Genomic DNA, 21,927 nt, shown 5'->3' with positions numbered 1-21,927 from the left:
CTGAAATTTCCTGTTTCAGTTAATAGAATCATCATTATGTAGTAAGTAATTCAAGCTAAAAACCACACATTACAGTAGCTACTAAGTGTTTCTTACCATTTACATGCAATCTTTGTAAGTTCTGTTGCTTTTATGTTGAAACAATTTCTAGCCTCTTCCTCCCACCTCTTTGACCACTGTCTTTACTCGTCTTTTCTAATCTCGTAGCTTCACATTTTCCTCAACTCATTTCTTCAGTTGCAAACAGGGCAATCTTCCTGTCCATCAATTCTTAATACTCCTTCTAGCTCTCTTGTAGAGCATCATCTACTTCTTCCTTGATTCAGAATATTTGATAACTGTCTGTTACCCACACAATAAAGTTCAAACTGCCCAACATACACGGTTCACCACTTATGCTCCCAACTTAACTTTCGGCTGTCCTTTCTGGTCTTCAGCCTCATTCTATCTCTTTCTTCCTCCTCTATCCTACCTCCCTATGATCAGCTTCTGCATGTATTTGCTTCTATGTCTTTGTACATATTATTCTTGTGGAAAAAAAGATGCACCAGATAGTTAGGAAATAATTTCATCCAGGCTATTGCAATAGGGAGAACATTCATTTCTAAGGAACATCTCAAAGAAAAGGAAAGATGGAAACAGGTCTTATTTTGCTAGGCAGGGTGGTCTTTTGATTCAATTCTGGAACAAAATGGTAGGAGGGACTTCTTCATTATTACTGTTTTTTGGGGGAGCTGGGCTCAAGTAAAGTTCAACAGTGTCAACTCTGTACTGGCTATTCTCTGCAAATCCCACGTGCCCCCAACTGTCTGTGAAGTTTCTCTCTTTAACTCAGTACCCTTGAAGGCACTTGGGCTTTCTTCCCTACTGTCTTTCAGATGAGTTTGACAAACAAGAGGGGTTAGCAGATTTTTAAAAGTTTTATTTTAGATTTATTTATTTATTTTAAAGATATAGAGAACACAAGCAGGAAGGGCAGAGGGAGAGAGAGAGAGGGAGGGAATATTAAGCAGACTCCACGCTGAGGGCAGGGCCCTACTTGGGGTTCAGTACCATGACCCCAAGATCATGACCCTGAGCCAAAACCAAGAGTCGGATGCTTAACTGACTGCACCACCCAGGCATCCCCAGCAAAAGATTTAAAGACTTAAGGAGAGAGAAATTGGGGATAGTATTCCTCTTGTTCTTTTCTGCCAGTTGTAGAAGTTGCTGGATTTTTCCAAGAATCCCTACGATAGTTCTGATGCCTCTAGGACACCAATAACTTTATTTTCCCCTTCCTGCCATCCTTCCTTCTGTCTCTTGCTCTTTGTGACCTTTAGACATGCTCCTTTAGACTGCAGCCTTTCCAAAGTTACTAGTTCCTAGGTACCTCACCATTTCTTATTGATTTCTTTTAATTGTGGTTTCTGCCCACACTTCTGTAACTAGTCCCTTTTTTGAATTAGGTTCAGTTAAACCCTTTCAAGTGTTTTCTCTCTTTTTGGCCAAAACTCTGACCTATTTGTCCCTCAACCTGGAAAACTTCCCCCACTATCCAGCCTAGAACATGCCTGCCCACCCTTGAAGACTGAAGACATAATTCACAAAAAGGCTTCTTCAACACCCTCTTCTGTGTGCCTGTAGAATTTTGAATATATATTGTGATGAAATTATACTTTTGTGAACTGTTTACCCCCTCACTATTTTGAGTCCCTTGAAGACAGGACGTAATTTATGCCCCTTGGTATTTCCAGAGCCCAATACAATGCCTGAACACTAATCATTTGATAAATGTTGATTGAGTGAATCAACGATTAGAGTAAATTACTCATCAGTGTAAGTGAGAAATTTATCAAGAAGGATAGCAGTAGATGATCATTTAGTTCAATCTTTTTCCCAATAGAATAATCCTCTTGTGGAAAAATACAGATTAAGAAAACTAATGGAAAAAATGGTGATTATTAGATCATTCTTATTTTCTTTTTGGTGGCAGGAGTAGATAGTCCTGAGCACAGTTTTTGTTTTTTTAAGTTGTTTTTAAATTAAAAAAAAAAAAAAAACACAGAGAGAAACCAGACCAACTAGTGCTTGATAAATATCCAAATCAAAAGACTTCTGTCCATGGAGCTTTTCCAAAGAACAGGCAGAGATGCTTGGGGATATTTTGTTTACTTCACTGTGGCATGTGTACTGCCTTCCCCAGGGTGCAATAATCAGGGCTGATCAACAGCCAGAGGAGCTTGGAACCACTTGTTCAGTTTCATTGACCTATAAACCACTTCTGAGATTTCTCTCGTTAGACACTTTTTTACTTTGTATGTGAATGTGGGCATTTATTTATTTAATATAGGTTCATTTGGTATATCTATTATAAAATCAGACTTGGATTTAGAGAATAAATTTTTAAAAATTAATGAGACTGAGAACTATTCAATTGGTCCAAGTCAAGAATAAAGCATAAATTTTATTCTTCTTTTATGCTTTTGTCTGTTTTTTATTGGTCATAATCTCCACAGTGACACTATATATCCCATTAAATTGCACTGAAATATTTTAGCTGTTTCATTTTTAAGCCCAGGTGTCTGACTATAAATAATTTTCTACTTGAATGCATTATATTTTTAATAAATATTTTAAAAACATATAAATTGTTTGAGGCATGGCTGCCTAGAGTTTGGCTTTTCAAACAAAGATACTTTTGAGGGTGAAAAGAGGCACTTTTAATAATTGTCTCAGGATGATAGGCTTAATTAAAGTGAGACAATCCATGACAACTGGGACATATGCATGTCCTCAAGTATATTCCCCAGCCCTTACTGTGGTGCCTAAAATTTCCATCATTACAGTCTTGTTTCAGATGTGAAGATTCTGACTCCAGGAATATGCCTTCTGAATTATAGATAAATTGCATAGGAATATGAATACATTAATCTATTATCAGTCATTAAAATTTAGCAAAAATAACTGGTTAACTTGGTCCAGAGATGGCTCTAGACCAGGAGTCAGCAAACTCTTCCAAGAAGGGCCTGCTAGGAAATACTTCAGGCTTTGTGGCCCATATGGTCTCTGTTGGAGCTACTCAACTCTACTGCTAGAGCAAAAGACAGCCACAGGTGATATTTAATTAATGAGTAGGCTCTGTTAAAATGAAACTTTATGAAAACAGGTGGTGGGGCAGATTTGGCCCATAGACTCTTTTGCCCATCCCTGCTCTAGAGGAATGAGAGGCAAGCAGATCAGTCTGCATTTCTCTTTAAGGGCCTAATATTCTGATGACTTTGAGGGTTCATTGGTGGTGAGTCTAATCTCAAATTGCCCTAAATTCAGAAAATCTGTAAGGAGATGCCACCAGAAGCCCTGGGTTCCCAGCTGTATGGTCTAGACTAGGATTTTTGTGATAAATCCATTCTAAAATGGACTTGCAGCCCTTCATAGGTCACCTGGAATCAGACTAACTTTCTACACCTAAGGCTTTTTTTTTAAGTTTTTTCCCCTTTAAAATATTATTTAAAAGTTAGAGACCTTATTTATTATTTTTTGATATCTCTCTTTGCTATCCAGTGTACACTACTATGCCTTAGATAATCAATATTAGCCAAAGACAGTCAACATTATTCTCATTTTTTCTGCTAAAGACACAAGAACCTGTGACTTATTACACAAAGTACAAAATAAGAGAGCATAATCTATAACACTGCTCTTACTTCTGACACTAATTATAAGTTCAAAGGTTCCCAAGATCACCCTCAGTCTCAATAATTTGTTAAAAGGGCTCACAGAACTTACAGAAAGCTGTTATACTCATGGTTATGATTTATTATGGGGAAACATAGATTAAAATCAGCCAAAGGAGAGCTATATGGGCAAGGTCCAGGAAGGTTCCAAATGTGGAACTTCTAGTTGTCCTCTGTCTCCATAGAGTCATGGGTAGCATTAACTTCTCTCAGCAATGATATGTGACAATGTACATGATGAAGTATTACCAACCAGGAAAAGTCACCCAAGACTTGGCATCCAGAGATCTTTATTGACGCTTAATCACCAAAATTTACAATAGCTAACCTCAGTCTCCATTCCCTCCAGAGGCCAAGTGATACCACCTGACCCAAAGGTGCACCCCACCCCCGAACCACATTGTTGTGTGGCTCAAATTACATTGTTCTATCTGGCTGGCCCAAGGTCCTCAGGTCAACAAAGATATTTTTTCAAGACTGGACATTCCAGGGGCTTAGAGCTTACCTCTCAGGAGCTAAGAGTAAAGGCCAGATACTTTCTTTGCTAAAGTTAATTCTTTATTACACACAAGGTCAACACTGTGGTTCAAGAATCCAACATCAGACTTTGGCCAGGATATCATAGACTGGTTTATTGGGGGATATAACTAGTACTCTCCATGATAGAGAGTGATAAAACTAAAGGATAATCCTTGACTTTCCCTTGACTCATTAAATTGAATTTAGAAAACAAAAACAATAAAATAAAACAAAATATTTGACCCTGTTTTTCTTTATAGCGTATGGTTTATATTGAAATAAAAAGTTCTAACATTTTAGAAAAAAAGTTTTTTCCTTTTAGTAGTTTTAAAAGGTCCTCTTTTACATATGAGGAGTTCAAACACATTTCATCAAGAGATTATTTGTTTATCTACTTCTCATTCTAGATCTATAGATTTTATAGCTTTAGAATTCCAGAATTTTCTATTCCATTTCTTTTCTTTCTTTCTTTTTTTTTTTTTTTTATTCCATTTCTTATAAGCACTATTCTTGAGCAGGTTTTTAAAAAAAATTTAAACATTCTTTGAAGATTTTTATTCTCTTTTAATCTCTGGATATTATATTTCCTAGATTTGTCTTCCTAAGATGTGGGAAGCAGAAGTTCACTTATTATTTTAGGAAGTGGTAGTTTTGAGGAGCCAGGGCAGATGAAACTCCCTACCACACAGTAAACACCATGCATTCAGAGATTTTTTTTTCCCTTTACTTTTCCACATGTAGCCCCAGGCCCTGTGCTACTTGATGTGTACAGGCACTCAGTATCTCTCTGTTGTGTGAAAAAACAATTTTCAAAAAGTTAGAAACCTAACCCTTGCAGAAATCTAAAGCAAGCATGTACCAAAATCTTGTTTAACTCATCAAAGAGAGAAATCAAGTGAGGTGGTAAAGTAAATTCTAAAATAGGTACTGAAAGAATGCTATGGTTAGATTGCTAGGTTAGATTTCTAAAATGGTTGCTATCAGCCAGGACAATAAAATTGTTAACTATGGGCTTACCTTTACTACTGCACAGAAATCATTTGTATTTCTACTCAGATAAAATTCATTTGCATTTCCACTTGAATAAAATTCATTTGTGTGGTGTCAAGCTATTCTTTGTGGCCTCAATGCCTGTACTCACCTTGCTTGTTTTGAACTTTTACCTAGTTATTGCCCATTCTGGGTACCCATCCCCTCATGATGACTTTCCCATTTTACCCCTTCCTCTCCATGTTGACCCAGTTACATTCAGATTACCAAGAGCAGGCTTCTCAAATGGCACAAGCTACCATAGCCCTGACCCTAATACAGGTACTTACCATGGGTCCTTGCTCTGCTCTTTCCCTGCCTGCAGTGACCAAACTTTGGGCTTTGGGTGACTTTATGTGGTCCTGTGAGCATACCATGCTCCCCTCTCTAGGATTTTTTTTTCCTCTCTAGGATTTCTGATGAATTCTTTAATTTCTCCAAATATAATTTTGGTGGATGTGTCAGAGTGATCCTTAATGACCCTACAAGGGGGGCTTACTCCCTCATATGCAACCCAATTTGCATTACTATCAGTTTTTCAGAAAGTAATATCTATCCTTTTAGAGTTGTAAAGTACTCCAATCAAAAGTAAAAGAGAAGCCAAATGAAGTATTGTTGGGGAGTTTAATCTCATCTGTCAGGTTAGAAAAATAAAAGCATCTCCTGTTTGAGGGGTGCCTGGGTGGCTCAGTCAGTTAAGCATCTGACTCTTGATTTGAGCTCCAGTCATGATCTCAGAATCGTGAGATCCAGCCCTCTGTTGGGCTCTGCACACTGGGCACATACCCTGCATAAGTTTCTCTTTCCCTCTCCCCCTCCCACTTGCACTCTTTCTCTCTCTCTCTCTCTCTAAAAAAAGAAAAAAAAAAAGTTTTGATTTCCAAATGCAGAAACAATAGTTTATTGGTATTTTGATTAGCCAAGTATTTTACTTCAATCTACTTTTAGCCTGTGTTTATTTAAATTCAGGCATTAATGGGTACTCAAAAAATATTTATAGAATTGATAAATAAAGGCAGAGTTTATCTGACTATTCTGACTTTGAAGGAATCACATCCAGATAATTTGGTGTCACAATCTTGCTCCTGTTTATAAAAGCAGTGGTAGTGGGGAAACTGGGGCTATAGAATCAGACTGACATGGTTCAAATCGCAATTCTGCAGTGTGTTGGTTGTATGGTTTCCAGAAAACCACTTAACCCCTCTGAGCCTTAATTTCCCTTCAATAAAATGGGCATAATAATATTTACCATGCCAGGATATTTTAGTCATTGATACCTACATAAAGGATTGGTCATAATGTATGTGAAATGCCTCATACATATTTGGAGCAAAAAGGGAGAATATGGTTGTCTTAGTTCAGGCTACTATAAGAAATTAATATACAATGGATGGCTTAAAGAACATATATTTCTAAAAAAAAAAAAAGAACATATATTTCTCACAATGCTGGAGACTGGGAAGTCCAAGATCAAGGCACTAGCAAATCTGACGCCTGGTGCTGGCACTTTTCCTGATTTGTAGATGGCCATCTTCTCATTGTATCCCCAAATAGCAAAGAAAAGGAGAAGAAGCAAGCTCTCTCTGCCTCTTCTTATAAAAGCATCAGTTCCTTATGGGGGGCTTCACCCTCATGACCTAATCACCTCTCAAAGACCCCATCTCCAAATACTGTCACATTGAAAATAGGGTTTCAGCTAATGAATTTGGGGGGACTACAAACATATAGTCCATAGCAACAGCATAAACATGATAAAAATAGGGAAAAAATTTTCTGTCATCTAACAAAATAATGGAAAGAAATCACAAATGATGAGAGATCAAAGTAGAGCTAGAGGACTAACTCCCCCTTTTAAAATCTGTGACAATTTTGTATTATGCAAACATAAATGAAATGCTACTACTTTTTACCTTATTATTGTTTTAACTTTAAAAATTATTTGGAGTATAGTTCAAGGGATTTATTATTTGGTGATAGCTTATAGTTTCTTTGTGGCTTGATAGCCTTTTGAGGCCTAAGAATATTGCAAGTGGATGAGGATTCCTCAGTGATTGGTTTCTGTTTAAATCCTCAATTAAGATTAGTGTTCTGGTTATCTTTTCTGTGTAAGAAACCCAAAGTTTAGAGGCTTAAATCAATCATATTATGCCCACAGATCTGTGGATCAGAAATTTGGAGAGGGTACCACAAGGAGGATGGCCTGACTCTTTTCAGGATATCTGAGGCCTCACACTGTTGGAAAAACATAGAGATCAGGGATGACTTAAGGGCTGGGAACTGGAATCATCTGCAGATTTGTTCACTCATATGTCTGACTCCTAGACTGGAAGGACTTAAAGACTGGCTGCTGACCAGAGTATCTACACATGGCCTTTCTATGTGGTTTGCCTCCCTTTCAGCAGAGTGGCCTTAGGGCAGTTGAACCTCTTACATGGTGTCTTGGGGCCCCAGACACAAGTATTTCATCAGATGACACAGAGGGTGTATTGCCTTTTATGACAATCTCAGAAGGTACATCATGTCCATTCTATATACTCTATTGGTCAAAGTGGTCTGAAACCCACTTAGATTCAAGGGGGTGGGAACATAGACCCTACCACTTGGTAGGAGTGTGGCAGAGTCGTATTGTAGTGAAGAGTGTGGGATAGGAGATATTGTTGTGACCATCTTTAGAAAACAAATTTGGCCACAATGAATGATTTTGTAGAGGCTTAGTTCACACTGGAATATGAAATGAAATGTGTGCTCTAGTTGTCAAGGGCATTTTCTTGCAATTGGTCTACTGTCACTCCCTTGCATTTGGCTAGTCACACACAATTTTCTTTGTGATGGGCTTTTCTTTTCTTTTATCCTTTTCCTAATGTTGCATTTTCTTAGTTTGGGTTCATTACCTCACTGATAAAGCTGTTTTAATATTTAATCTATTCCAGTTTCCAAATCATTTTCTCAGGTGCCCATCAATTCCTCATAAGTGGTTAATTTAAAAGGCCTTTGAAGCATGACTGCATCCAGCTAAGGCAAATCTAAATGTCAACCTTGGAAGCATCCAGTGACATTCAGATGACTCCTTTCAGTATAAGAGCCTCATTTTTCTATCATGTGGTATAGTTTGTCAAAAGAGGACCAGAAATGGTGCTTTTCCTACTCAACATTTTTAATGTTGTTGAAAGAACTGGCACTCTAGAATCAAGCAGACATGCTTTGATCCCAGGTGCCCCATTTAGTTGTGTGAAATTGAGCAAGTTTCTTAAAAATTATGGGTTAGTTTCCTCATCTATACACTGAGAATAAAAATCCCTGCTTTATAGAGCAGTACTAAGGAACTTAAATAGTCCAAGAAGCTTCTGATGTAGAGCCTGGAGTATAATAAGAACTCAATAGCTAATAATAAGAAAAACTATCTTTACACTTTCTGTGTCCAAACTTTTCTTTCAGAGTAGTAAGCTTGATCATGTTCTTGCATGGAATATTCTGGTTTCACAAGATGAGTGAGGGAGGAAGTATCCACACCAGGGATGATCCTTGAAGAAGATGGCTTTCTCTTCTTTACCCTTGGAGCAGGAAGTGGGAGGGCGGGTGGCAACAAAATGTTCACCTGAGAACAATGATAAACCAGGGAAGGGATCCCTGGGTGGCGCAGCGGTTTGGCGCCTGCCTTTGACCCAGGGCGCGATCCTGGAGACCCGGGATTGAATCCCACATCAGGCTCCCGGTGCATGGAGCCTGCTTCTCCCTCTGCCTGTGTCTCTGCCTCTCTCTCTCTCTCTCTGTGTGTGTTACTATCATAAATAAATAAAAATTAAAAAAAAAAAAAAAAAAAAAAACCAGGGAAGACGACTTCAGGAGCATGGGGTCAATGGAGGGCATCCTTTTCAAGGTTTTGTCTCTACCTTCTTCTCCAAAGGACAATAAAATTTTTTAAATGTTTTCAAATGAGGGATCCCTGGGTGGCGCAGCGGTTTGGTGCCTGCCTTTGGCCCAGGGCGCGATCTTGGAGATCCGGGATCGAATCCCACATCAGGCTCCCGGTGCATGGAGCCTGCTTCTCCCTCTGCCTGTGTCTCTGCCTCTCTCTCTGTGTGACTATCATAAATAAATAAAAATTTAAAAATAAATAAATAAATAAATGTTTTCAAATGAGATGTACCTTGGCAAGATTGCCACAAAATAGTATACTCCTCATTGTAAATACATAACACAATTTTTCCCCCAATGTTTGTTTGTTTTTGTTTCTTAAATTCCACATATGAGTGGGAAAAAGGAGAGGCAAACCAAGAAACAGACTCATAGCTATAGAGAACATACTGATGGTTACCAGAGGGAAGGGGGTGGAGGATGGGTAAATAGATGATGGGGATTAAGGAGGGCACTTGTGATGAACACTGGCTATTGTATGGAAGTGTCGAATCACTAAATTCTATACCTGAAACTAATACTACGCTACATGTTAATTAACTGGAATTTAAAGAAAAACTTGAAAAATATATGCATATTTAGTAAAATGTATTAAAACGTTGGCAATGTATGCTATGTTGAAAGTAAAATCCAAAATGAGAGTTGATGGTGGGCACAGGATCTCTAAGTGTGTGTAGACTTTGGGATTGAGGCTGCCATCTGGGCAGAAGTTGAAGGAGATATGGAGAGAAAGCAATACAAGAAGCAGGGAGGAAGAAAAGGAGGGAGAGAGGGAGACAGAGAGGTGGGAGGCTAGAATGAGAGAAGAGATGTAAGTCATAGCCCCCTCTTGGCTCATTTCCTTCCCATGAGTTCTGCAAGAAACTTTTGTTCCTTAAAATCAGTCTCACTTTACTTAGGCTGGCTCAAATGGCTTCTGTTTCTTGCAACCAAAGGGTGTAGTGAGTTGATTTCTCTGTCTCCATTTCTGAGCCCACCAAATGCATTGTTGGACTAGGTGCTGTTTAATGATTTCTTTGGCTCCCTGATTTCTTATATTTCTTTTATTTCACCATGCCTAACATGGCACCTTGTACACCATGGATGTCTGGTAGATATCTATCAACATAAAAAAAATGTGGAGTAGAATTTTCTTCCTCTGTCCCTTGAGATTTCTCCACTTAAAATTGCTCTTTAATCTCCAATTATTATAATAATCATTGTAAAGATGAAAAATGTTAATTGCATTATTTTAACCTACAAGAAAGCTCTAATTGACTTGAATTTATGTCTTTCTGTGTGACAGGTGGTGAAGTTTACCAAATCCTTTGAATTGATGTCCCCAAAGTGCAGCGCTGATGCTGAGAACAGGTAGGGCTTGTAAGTTTCAGGTTTGTCTTTTGCTCCTTGTCTTCAGTCTGTGGTGTTGGCAGCATCGTGTAATTCTTTGAGGATAGGAGTTCTTTCTTTAGATCAGCAAGTGCAGCCAAATATCATCACTCTTCTGTATTTCATGGCTTAAAGAAAAACTGCTGCTTTTGTATGTCAACTATATTTCAATGGTAAATATTTTCAAGAAACTATAGATTAAAAATACATGTGTCTACGTTGCAGGATAAAACTACAAGTGAATAAAGTAAATTTTGAGATATTCCCCCAACTACACAGACAGCCTAATTTTTGGCTTTATTCTGGCCCTTTGCTTCTCTTCCTCCCTTTTGCTTGCTCATATTTGGCCAATAATATATACCCTTGGGAAAGAGTGAGTTTCCAGTAACTCATTTTTTGTTGCGTTGATGTCTTTGAAGTAAAGGTGAGAGTTGGGGACAATCAGTGAATTTCTGTTACCTTTGCAGTTCTTTGAATGCTGGTTGGGCTGCTACAAAAGTAGACTCTGTTTACTTTGGTCACTTCTAGAGGAAGGGCTAAAAAATAGTGAAACTGACCAAAATGCAAAAATATGGGAAAGACAAGTAAAATACTTATGGCGGCATGATGATGATAATGATGTTAATACTGATACCAATGCAGCAAGATAAGCAGCTTCCAATAGTTGAATGCTAAGTGTGCCAGGTTCTATCTAAAGGCTTTATATACATTTAATCCTATGAAGTCAGCATCGTTACCCCTGCATATCAGAAAAAAACAAGGTTTAGTGAGTTTAAGTGACTTGTGACAAGTCCTGCAGGCAGTAAGTGGTAGCCACATCCAAGGACAGGGTCACCTAGATAGAATTCTCCCAACCTCTGAACTTTGATCCCATTGCCACACATAATTTACATCCTGGCAGTTAATCTCATACAGTGAATGCCTCTTGGGTTAATATTCCCCAAATCTGGCCATATCAATCAGAATCAAGCTTGGAGAACTTGATAAAAACAATTCCCAGAACCTGCACTGAGAGATTTTGATTCAATATGTTGAAATTGAAGTCCTAAAGATCTATATATTCAAAGGGCTCCCTGGGTACTACCTGCTTCAAGATGTAATATTCAAGGGTAATTTGATTTTATATATCCATCATTGCCTTAAGTACAGGAAATAGAAATCAGCATATTAAAATCGACACTTCATTTAGTTGCTTTAATTTTTATCCAGTGCATGAAATTTAAAAGAGGCCTTTGCTACATTATAGGGCTTTCTTGAAAAGGCAAAATTATAGGAACAGAAAGCAGATCAGTAGTTTCCAGGAGCCAGAGATGGAGAGGGATATACGATGAAGGGGCCCAGGGGAATTTGGGGATGTGATGGAATCATTCTATTATCTTGCTGTGGTGGTGGTTCTATGACTACATTTATCAAAATTTGCAGAACCATACACTAAAAAGGGTAAATTATACCTTAAGATAGGGGGAAAAGAGGCCTTTCATAGGAGGTTTTCATTTTCATACAAATATATTTATGTCCACATCTATATCTAATGTAAGTGAATCTATACCTAAAAGTAATATATTTAGACATAGAGAGTTACTAGTGGTGTACTGAGCAGGTTTCCCAAAGTTTTCATGTAAAATAACGTGAAATGCACTAGAAAAAAACATGTATTCATACTTAGTCCTTGAGCTAGTCACAGCCTCACGTAAGCCCTCCCTCATGTATGAAGGGGGCAAGTTTTATGGAGTTGTGAAAAGCAACCTTTGAAATTCTAATGCTTCAATATTGTTCTTTTTTATGCTACGGAATGTATCCTCTTGGTTACTACAGGGTTAAATATTTCTGACCTTTTGATTATTTTTAATGATGAAAGAACTTCCATGTCAAAACAGAATGACCCAAGGCCCAGTGTGCCCTTGGCAAACTTTCTGATAATAAAGAAAGAAGGAAAGAAAGAAAGGTCCCGATTTTCTTTAAAGAGACATTTGAAAAGTGCCTTTGAACTTTGACATTATGAAATAGTACTCTCCATCATTCTATTTGTGGCCTTTAAATTAATGTAGAATGTTCATTTATCTCAGAAGACCTTTCCTGAATTGTCTAGTAATTTCCTCTTGTAGATGTGGGTTCCTTCAGTCATTTATTGGAATTTGAAGGAATAAAGACAAGTGGCCTAAGCATTTACTTCACCAGAGGCTGTGGAAGAGACATTGAAACAGGCTAGGAGTCTACAAATCACAACATACACTCAGCACGTTGTAAATCTTTCCTTTAACCTTTCATCACTTAACATCTTCACTGTAGATAATGTCCATTAGATACCTTAGTCCTCTGGACATCATTCAGAGTTATAATAGGATAGCTTTTGAAGATAATGTCTACGGCTTCATGCAACAGTGTTTCAGGGTAAAGTTTAATTCTGGTGAATTCTGGCTTAAGGCTTCCTAATTTTTATAGACAGTCCTTCAAGATTTTAAAAAAAAAAAAAACAGTTATGTTGCCTGACTCATCATTTTTGCATGTTACTCTATAGGGCTAACTCCTTTGTCATGGCCACACTCCTCTTGGTCTTCATATAATTAATACTAAGCAGTTTGACAGTAAGAAATGATTTGATCCATTTCTCTCCATGAGGGATGTACCTCCTCTGGGGCACCCTTGACAACTCCTCCAGTGATAAAATTCTCACTGTGTTACCATGGGCTTTTTTCTACTGATAGCATTTTCTAATTGTTAAAAGAACCTTTTACATTCCTTTAACTTCCACCTATTTGTCCTGAATTTGTCCATTAAAGATAGTTGTTCTTTCATTAATTTTATTCCTTTATTCAATAGCCATTTGTTGAATACCTACTCTGTGCTGGGAACTATATAGGTAATGGGGCTACAGAGATTTTTTAAAAACCAGCAGTCTGCCTTCAAGGATCTCAAGGCCAAGGAAGAGAGGTAGGAGTAGGTTAAGAATATACTATAGCCATAACTAGATTTCACCAGGCCTCCAAACCATGGCTATAAGTAAAGTCACATTAAGAGTGATAATTTATATTTGGCTGCTTGGTCATTTCTGCTTTGAAGTGTAAGACCCTCCAGCCCTTTGCAAAGGTCACTCTTAAAGTAGTTCTGGGAATCTCCAGGATTTAAACAAACAAAAACGAAATAATTTTGTTGCTGACTCATCATTTTCCCAAGTGTCCACTCCTAAAACCTCTCCCCCTAGATATAACAGAGCAGCATCTGCTGGGCATGGGCCTCCTCACACACTCCAGAATTCATTGCACTGTCTCAAAGGCACTGGTGGCCTTTTCAAATCTGAGCAAGGCTGGGTAATGAGTACATAAGTGGGAAGAGGGCTCACTTTCCCTACCATGTGTTATAGTTTGTTGTTTGGCCCCTAAACTGCCTTGCATACACTCCATTTTTTTCCAAATCTTTCAATTCCTAAAGCTTTTATCTGTAGCCCTTCTTTTTCCATAGGACTTGAACTAAGTCTATGGGAACAGGCTTAGGAACCAGAACTTGAATTGAGGGCCAGCCATTAAATTGCTCTCTTGGTTTCCCCACCTTACTTTCATATTGGCCATCAGGTTTAGAGCCTCAAAACCTCCACCTCACAGTCCATTTCCATTTGTGCAATTATCTTGTGCAAATAAATGCCTTCTCATGTACAGATGTGTCTCAGTTTAGGCTCATATGTCCCATTATCAAGTAAATCAGTGCCTGCAAACCAATTCAATACTTTCTATAAAAGGTTTATTGCCAGGTGGTATTTTAATAGAGAACTCATCTGGATAAAAATGGAAGGTGATGTTCAGGGAAAACTCTTAGATGTTGTGAAACTTCAGTTAGGTCCTATAGGAAAATGGAAAGTTAGTGACACTGCTACCTTCCAGGAAGAGGAAACATTGTAAACAGAGGCACAGAGGTGAGAAAGCTAACAAGGCATGTTTCAGGATCTTTAATTTGGGCTGTGAGCTATTGTCACAAAGGTCATCATAATTGATGGTGGTGACCCTTAACTCCCCATAAGGACACCCAGATAAGTGGAATGCCAACTGACTGGGGCAAGGATCTTTTTGGGTCTTGAAATGCTTAAACTCTTTTGATTGGCCTGGAGACTGGCTACATGTTTACTCATAGGAGTTAACCACAGACAGTGACATACTGAGATTTGTGTCTTGAGAACTCACCTGGCCATTAGAATGGGAGAAGGACTAGAGGAATGGCAAACTAAAGCCACCAAGGGATTACTGCCTCACCCCAGTGGCACTGGCTCAATACTGGAAGACTGCCGTGGATCCGCTGTGCTTACATCTGCTTTTCTTAGATGATTTTTATACTTCATGTCTCCAGACTCTTTACCACTATTTACACTCTCCCCTGGATATGCCCCAGCTTGCCTGAGTCTTTCTTAAAGTGATGTTTTCCAGAATGGGACATACTTTCCAATTTTTTTCACAATCATAACAGATCAGAAAGAGATATGTACCTCAGTTTTTCAGAACACAGTACTGTTAATGCATTGTTTATTTACAGTCATCTTGTGTTATCAATGCTGACTTATTTTTAAAAATGGTTTTATCTGATTCATGTGATACTCCACCTCCTCAGATCTTGCTGTTAGAACCTTTCCTATGGGGCAGCCCGGGTGGCTCAGCAGTTTGGCACCGCTTCGGCCCAGGGCGTGATCCTGGAAACCTGGGATCGAGTCCCATGTCAGGCTCCCTGCGTGGAGCCTGCTTCTCCCTCTGCTTGTGTCTCTGCCTCTCTCTCTCTCTCTCTCTGTGTCTCTCATGAATAAATAAATAAAATCTTAAAAAAAAAATAGAACCTTTCCTATGAAGCCTAATTTAAGAATATTTAGTGAACCAGCCTGAATAAACTTTCTTGGATCTCTTCAAACTTTGAGAACCTCTTTTCTATCCTCAGTGGGAACAGGTAGTTTGAATAATCATGTGTACCTTAGAAATGGAAAACGCACATTTATGGACATCTTAACAGAAATTTTCATTTACTTTGAAATATATTTGGCCAAATTTTGTTGATGTATCTCCTAGGTATAAGTTTGGATGCTGCTTTGGAAATTATACTTTCTCAGCTGTGCTACATAAGATATTTTTTTAAAGCCAAATGTCTATAATTTCTAGAAGGTAACAACTGACTGAAGGGGAATTTTTCACATTTAATGAAATAGTGGAAATATTGTTATTTAAAATCTGAGCTCTGTAGCCACTTTGGCCTTCTGAGAATAAGAGAGTAGTGGGGACAGATTTTATTTTAGTGGGAAGCAATCCTTTTTTTTTTTTTTTTTAACTTAATCTTTATGCTATATTTTTCATTTGTTGTGACTGGAAGGAGAGGAGAAAAATAAAGCTAGCAATCTCGGAGCAGCTAAATGGCAAGATGCTTGGTTTAAGGAGCCTTTTGGCATGCAGGTCAGCCTGGAGAGTGAGAGCTAAAATGTTCTGTCTGAAAAGATGAGGACAAATGGTAGGCAGAATAATGGTTCCCCAAAGAGACCCAGATCCTAATCCATAGAACCTGTGAATGTTACATGGCAAAATGGACTTCGCAGATCTGTGTAAGAATCTTGAGATGGGGAGAATTATCTTGGATTTTTCTGAAGGGTTCAGTGCAACCCTAAGGGTTCTTATAAGTAGAGGAGATGTGACAAGAGGAGCAGAGGTCAGAATGATGCAGATTGAGAAAGACTTGACCTACCCTTGCTGGCGTTAAAGATGGAGGAATGGGGGAGACAAGGAATGTGGGCAAGTTGTATAGTTAGAAAAGGCAAGGAGATGGATTCTCTCCTAGAGAATGGTATAAATTGCAAGATAAGAACTTTGTGCTATTTAAAGCCACTTGAGTTTGTGGGAATGTGTTATAACAGCAGTAAGAAACTAATACAGGGGTTTGACTTTAGTAAGAATCCAGGAAGAAGAAAATTCAGGAACAAAATGAAGGAGTCAAGAGAGGTGAACCAAGTCTTCCAAGAATCAAGGAGGTGGAGAAACATGAGTAGAGGCTAAAACTTATGGCAAAAACATGGCCTGTGAAAAATTCCCAGGGATGAGACAGGCAATGGATTTGTCTGAACTGTCTGTTGTGCTCAGTGTTAAAATATGACACCCATTTTATCCTTTGCTTGCTGTCCTCAGTTTCTACTGGAGCTCTGGTGTTCCATCCAAAGGCTCTTCTGTGTAGTCACTCCTACCTTGCAAAACCCAGACATTATACTGTTACAGGCCACTTCTGAGGATATGAAGATAGAAAAAATAAGATATCTTTGAACACTCAGAGATATGTAATGTTAGAAATTTGTTCTCTTTTAAATGTTATTTCAATAAAACCTACTTCCTCAGTACAGTGAGTTGAATAGTGTCCCCTCAAAATTTGCATCCATCTGGAACCTTAGAATGGGACCTTATTTGGGGGCACTTGTATGGCTCAGGCGGTTGAGCATCTGACTTTTGGTTTCAGCTCAGGTCATGACCTCAGAGTTGTGATATCTGGCCACTGAGCATGAGTCTGCTTGTGATGCTTTCCCTTCCTTCTTCCTCCCCCTTTTCTCCTCCCCTTGCTTATTCTTTCTCAAATAAATAAGTAAATAAATAATTTTTTTAAAGATGGGATATTACTTGGAAATAGGATCTTAACAGATGCAATTAATTAAGGATCTTATGGTGGAGTCGTGTTGGATATAGGGTGGATCATAAATCCAATGACTGGTGAGGATGTATAGGGACATATGGGAGAAAACCCATGTGAAGACAAAAGCTGAGATTGGAATGATATATACAAGTCCAGGAACAGTAGGAACTACCAGAAAGTGGGAAAAGACAGGGTAAGAATCTCCCCTAGAGCCTTTAGAGGGAGGATGGCTCTGCCAATACCTTGATTTGGGTCTTTTGGCTTCTATAATTGTGAGAGAATAAGTCTCTGTTGGAAACCACCAAGTTTGTAGAAATCTGGTATGGCAGCCCTAGGAGACTAATACACTCATTAAATAAGGAATATGGAATAGCTAATGTCTACTAAATGTCTCTTCTAGCAGAAAAATTCCAGGAAGCAATGAGTCTGTGAATCAACTATTGTGCATTATAGTGATTTTTTTAATCTAATTAGGGAAAGAGAATTAACTGTCATTGAAGACTCATATGTCACACTTATGTTGTTTAAGCTAATTTCATGAATGCCTAATGCATTAAACTTTATTGTCCTCATTTGTAAAATGAGGAACCTAAGGTTCAGAGAAGTTAAGCAATTTGCACATATTTGCAGGTTACTAAGTGTTGAATTTTTAGTCTGAGAGCAGTGCTACCAGCAGTACTCCCTGCCTTCCTGCAGGCTTCTGCCTGGAAGAAATTCTCTTGGCCATCTAATGCTTTACTCTATTAAGACTCAGGCCTTAATTGGGTTTGGATGCTGTTTAATATGTCTCTAACAAGATTATACTATGATCTGGCATTGAAATGAACAGTTATTGTTTCACAGGAAAACATGGAAACAAGAAATGGAGTGTAAATTTGATATTAGTAATGAAAATGTGTATTATTGGGAAGCTGGCCATAGTCTAGATGTTCTTGCAAAGCAATAACTGAGGTACAAACTCACAAGGAGATGAAGCTAGACTATGTTTTGTTACTGAAATACATACTAAAGGATAATTTACCAATGCCAAGTCATGCAACTGAAGACAAGAGAAAATGCCAAAGCACTCACAATAAACGAAAGAAATCCCAAAGTAGTAAGAGGTTGGTATAACTAACTTCTTGCATGATACAAGACTATTATTAAAGTGTGGATTATCAGTTTGTCAAAAACTTCCAATGTATTGGAGGCTGTTGAATTTCCAGGGACAAGTGATTCAAATAAATAAAAAAGGAAACTATGAACTTAATCAAATAGGGAATGCCGAGAAAATCCCAGTGTCCTTTGACATGCCTGTCTATGCCAAGGATGCTAAAATGACCAACATCAAGAACATAGATTATAAAATGTAGCATTTCAACATAATGCCAAGTGTAACATCAAATGGTTAAAACGTGCGACATTTAATTTTAAACAACAAAATCAAACTAAATGTGGGAAACAGAATTTCAGCCCCTGAGGCCTTCATCTTCTGTTGTCATATCCACAAATGTGTTACGTTACTTCACCAAAGAAACTTGCATATGTGATCTATCAATTGATGTTAAAATAGGAAAATTATTCCGGAAAATCTAGGTGGCCCAATCTAATCACAAGCCCTTAAAAACCTAAGAGCTTTCTTCCAGTTGACGACAGAAAAAGAAGTCAGAGAAATGCAGCCAATAGGGGAAGTCAGAGATTTAAAGCACAGGCCGGATTTGACACATTACTTCCTTAAATATAGAGGAGGCCACATGTCAAGGAAACCACGACCTCAGTGCTACAATTACAAGGAGTTGAATTTTTCCAACAACAACGAGCTTGATTCTTCCCCAGAGCCCCCAGAGGAGGATGCAGTTCTCGACACCTTGATTTTGGTCTTGTGAGATCCTGAACAGCAAATCCAGCTATGCCTTTACAAACTTCTGATCTCCTGAATTGTGAGATAATGAAAGGGTATTGTTCTAAGCTGCTAATTTTGTAGTAGTTTGTTATGCAGAAATAGCAAACTAAGGTACTGTTCGTGCAGGAGTTTGAATTCGATCGCAGATAAGAATGAGATTGAACTCAGTGATATGAAAACAGACTCACAGATAAATGGCAGCTGAGCTGGTGCAATGAGCAATGAATAGCCATGTAGAATGGTTGACCAGGAGCCCTGCATAACCTTCCAAGTTATGTTAGGTCTTGATGTGGTTTTAGATACATAGCTGCACAGTTAAAGAATTGCTGGTGGCATGACTGGACAACAGCAAGCCCCTAAAATATCTGGCAACAAACCAACTAAAGATCACTTAAGGAAAGAATATGAATGTGGTTTTGTCAAAAAACTTTCCAGTGACACTTCTTAACATGTTCAATAGGATGCCACATCAAAACTTGCTGGAGGGTGCTAGTAGTTTAGAACAGTTTCCTGGAGATGATAATGGAACCCTCTTCTGAAAAATGCTGCATCCTCAATATCCTGATAACTCAGAGGATGTTATCTTCAAACATTGGTGACTCCATATTGAAAATTGATTCAGAAGAGTGACACTGAATTTGAGGCAACTTTAGAAAAGTCTTAGTCAATTTATTTTACTTTTAATTTTTCCTTTTATATGTAATCAACTAGCATAGTTTAAATTTTCCTTCAAGAATGGTGTATTACAAAATTTATGTCTAATCTAAAAAGATCTTTTAAATAAGATTAAAACAGTGTAAGTGATAAGACGAATTGCCTCATGGCCTTTTTTTTTTTTACTGGTTCAAAAATAACAATGCATCTTACAATTGGTAGTATTGTAGATTCCATCAAATAATATGACCTTTCACACATTGTTTTTCCTGTGGTTTTTCTACCCCCTCAGCTCACTTACATCTACCCCTGAGAGTACAAGTATCTCAACTTTGAGAAACACCTTTGGGGACATTTAGGGTTTCTTTCAGTTTTTAGATTGGACAGCCCGGTGATTTTTCTCAACATTAGTTTTCTGCGTTATATTTTTTAGGTCAAAATATTGAAACTTATGTTTAAATACCTTACTGATTTTTTTCCTTTCCTTACTATTCTGTGTGGAATCTAGTTTTGTAAACAAATTATCTCTCCCAACAGTGATTTGCAACCATTCTTTACTTTTCTTTAACTCTTTCCTTTAGGCTTGCAGCCCCCATGGCCCAAATCTGGCCATTTTAAAAGGGGAACTAGCTTCCATAAGATGTAACTATAATGAGACAAAAGTACGAGCTCTCAAGTTGATTCATGAATCTGTAAATAAGACTCCCCGAGATGTTCTTTGTTCTTGTCCAGCAGCAATGATATATTCAGGAATAAACCTGGAATAGACTACCTTAGCCTGAAAAGACTAAGTATGATACCTGAGGATTTTATTTATTCACTTTATTGTGATTATATCCTGCAATCATATTGTACATTTTATAATCCTGAGATGTACCTGGCCCAGGTGAAATGATCTCTAGCACCTATCCAGATTATGAATATGATTCTAGGCATATGCTTCCAGAAACTGTGATGTAACTCACCCTCACTTGGCCATACCACTCACCCTGATGAGGATTTTAGGGATCAGAAATTCTACTCCTACCTGGAAGAAAGTTGCTAAATATCTTCACCATGAATCCTAACTGTGCCATTTTCTTTGGGTATCAGTTAGATGGTGACTTTTAACCGTTTTTGATTATGATCTACAACAAAAGATATATTTTATATCCAAATCTAGTTAATGTATATAAACACACACAAAAATGCACACATACTTATCAAAAGCAAATTTTATGAAAATATACTATGCATGTATATTCTGATGTACTTTATTCTTTAAAAAAAAACCTGCTGCCCTAACTCACAAAATTTATTTCATGATTCACTAATTTGCTGTGACCCACAGTTTGAAAAACACGGCTTTAGACTCATAAGCCTTGTTTGATTAATACATGGAATATGTGTGGCCTCAATCGATGCCTATATTTGTTTTTTTAAATATGCTGGTTTTATGAAATATAAAACCTAAACTTTCAAGAACATTTTCACTCAAATAGATGCTGTGCTTCAAATTTGACACCTTGGGGAGTGTTTTGTTTGTGTAAGTTTTGTGTACCACTATTTAGTACAAGTAAATGAAATGTGTTACATAATCTGTTGATAAGGTTGACAGTGTTTCTTTGATCACTTTGAATATGCCATTCAGTGGCCTCCTGACCTCCAGGGGTTCTGATCATGGAGCTCTTAATCTTATTGAGAATCACTTGTATGTGATGAATCACATCTCTTTTGTTGCTTTCAAGAATCTTTCTGTGTCACTGGTTTTCAACAGTTTAGTCAGGATGTGTACAGGTGTGGGTCCCTTTGAGTTTATCCTACTTAGAATTTGTTGAGCCTCCTGAATGTACAAATTAATATTTCTTTTAATCAAACATGCTAAGTTTTTAGCCATTAATTCTTCAAATATTCTTTCTGTCCCTTTTTCCCTTTCCTGTCTTTTGGATACTCCCATAATGTGTATGTTCATATACTCAATGATATTTCACAGGTCTCTGATTTAATTTCCTTCATGCTTTGTTTTTCTGCTTCTCAAATCAGATATTCTCAAATAACCTACCTTCCAGTTTGGTGATTCTTTCTTCTGGTTTCTCAATCTTTCTGTTGAACCCTCCTAGTGAATTTTTCATTTCAGTTGTTGTACTTTTCAATCCTAGAACTTCTTTTTCATTCATTTTTTATAATTTTTTTATAATTTCCAACTCTTTATTGATATTCTGTATTTGGTGA

General features: G+C 37.8%; 1 protein-coding gene across 1 annotated transcript in view; it reads left to right on the top strand.

Annotated features, from left to right (window-relative positions):
• Nucleotides 1-21,927, top strand: part of PDE11A (phosphodiesterase 11A) — a 381,245-nt gene that overhangs the window by 150,795 nt on the left and 208,523 nt on the right. The window contains exon 5 of the mRNA XM_041722472.1: nucleotides 10,465-10,529. Within this exon, the coding sequence (XP_041578406.1) occupies nucleotides 10,465-10,529 (65 nt within the window). The remainder of the gene's footprint in view (nucleotides 1-10,464; nucleotides 10,530-21,927) is intronic.

This window comes from Vulpes lagopus, chromosome 11 (assembly GCF_018345385.1).
Source record: "Vulpes lagopus strain Blue_001 chromosome 11, ASM1834538v1, whole genome shotgun sequence".
Taxonomy (NCBI): domain Eukaryota; kingdom Metazoa; phylum Chordata; class Mammalia; order Carnivora; family Canidae; genus Vulpes; species Vulpes lagopus.
This window is presented reverse-complemented; position numbering and strand designations above follow the sequence as displayed.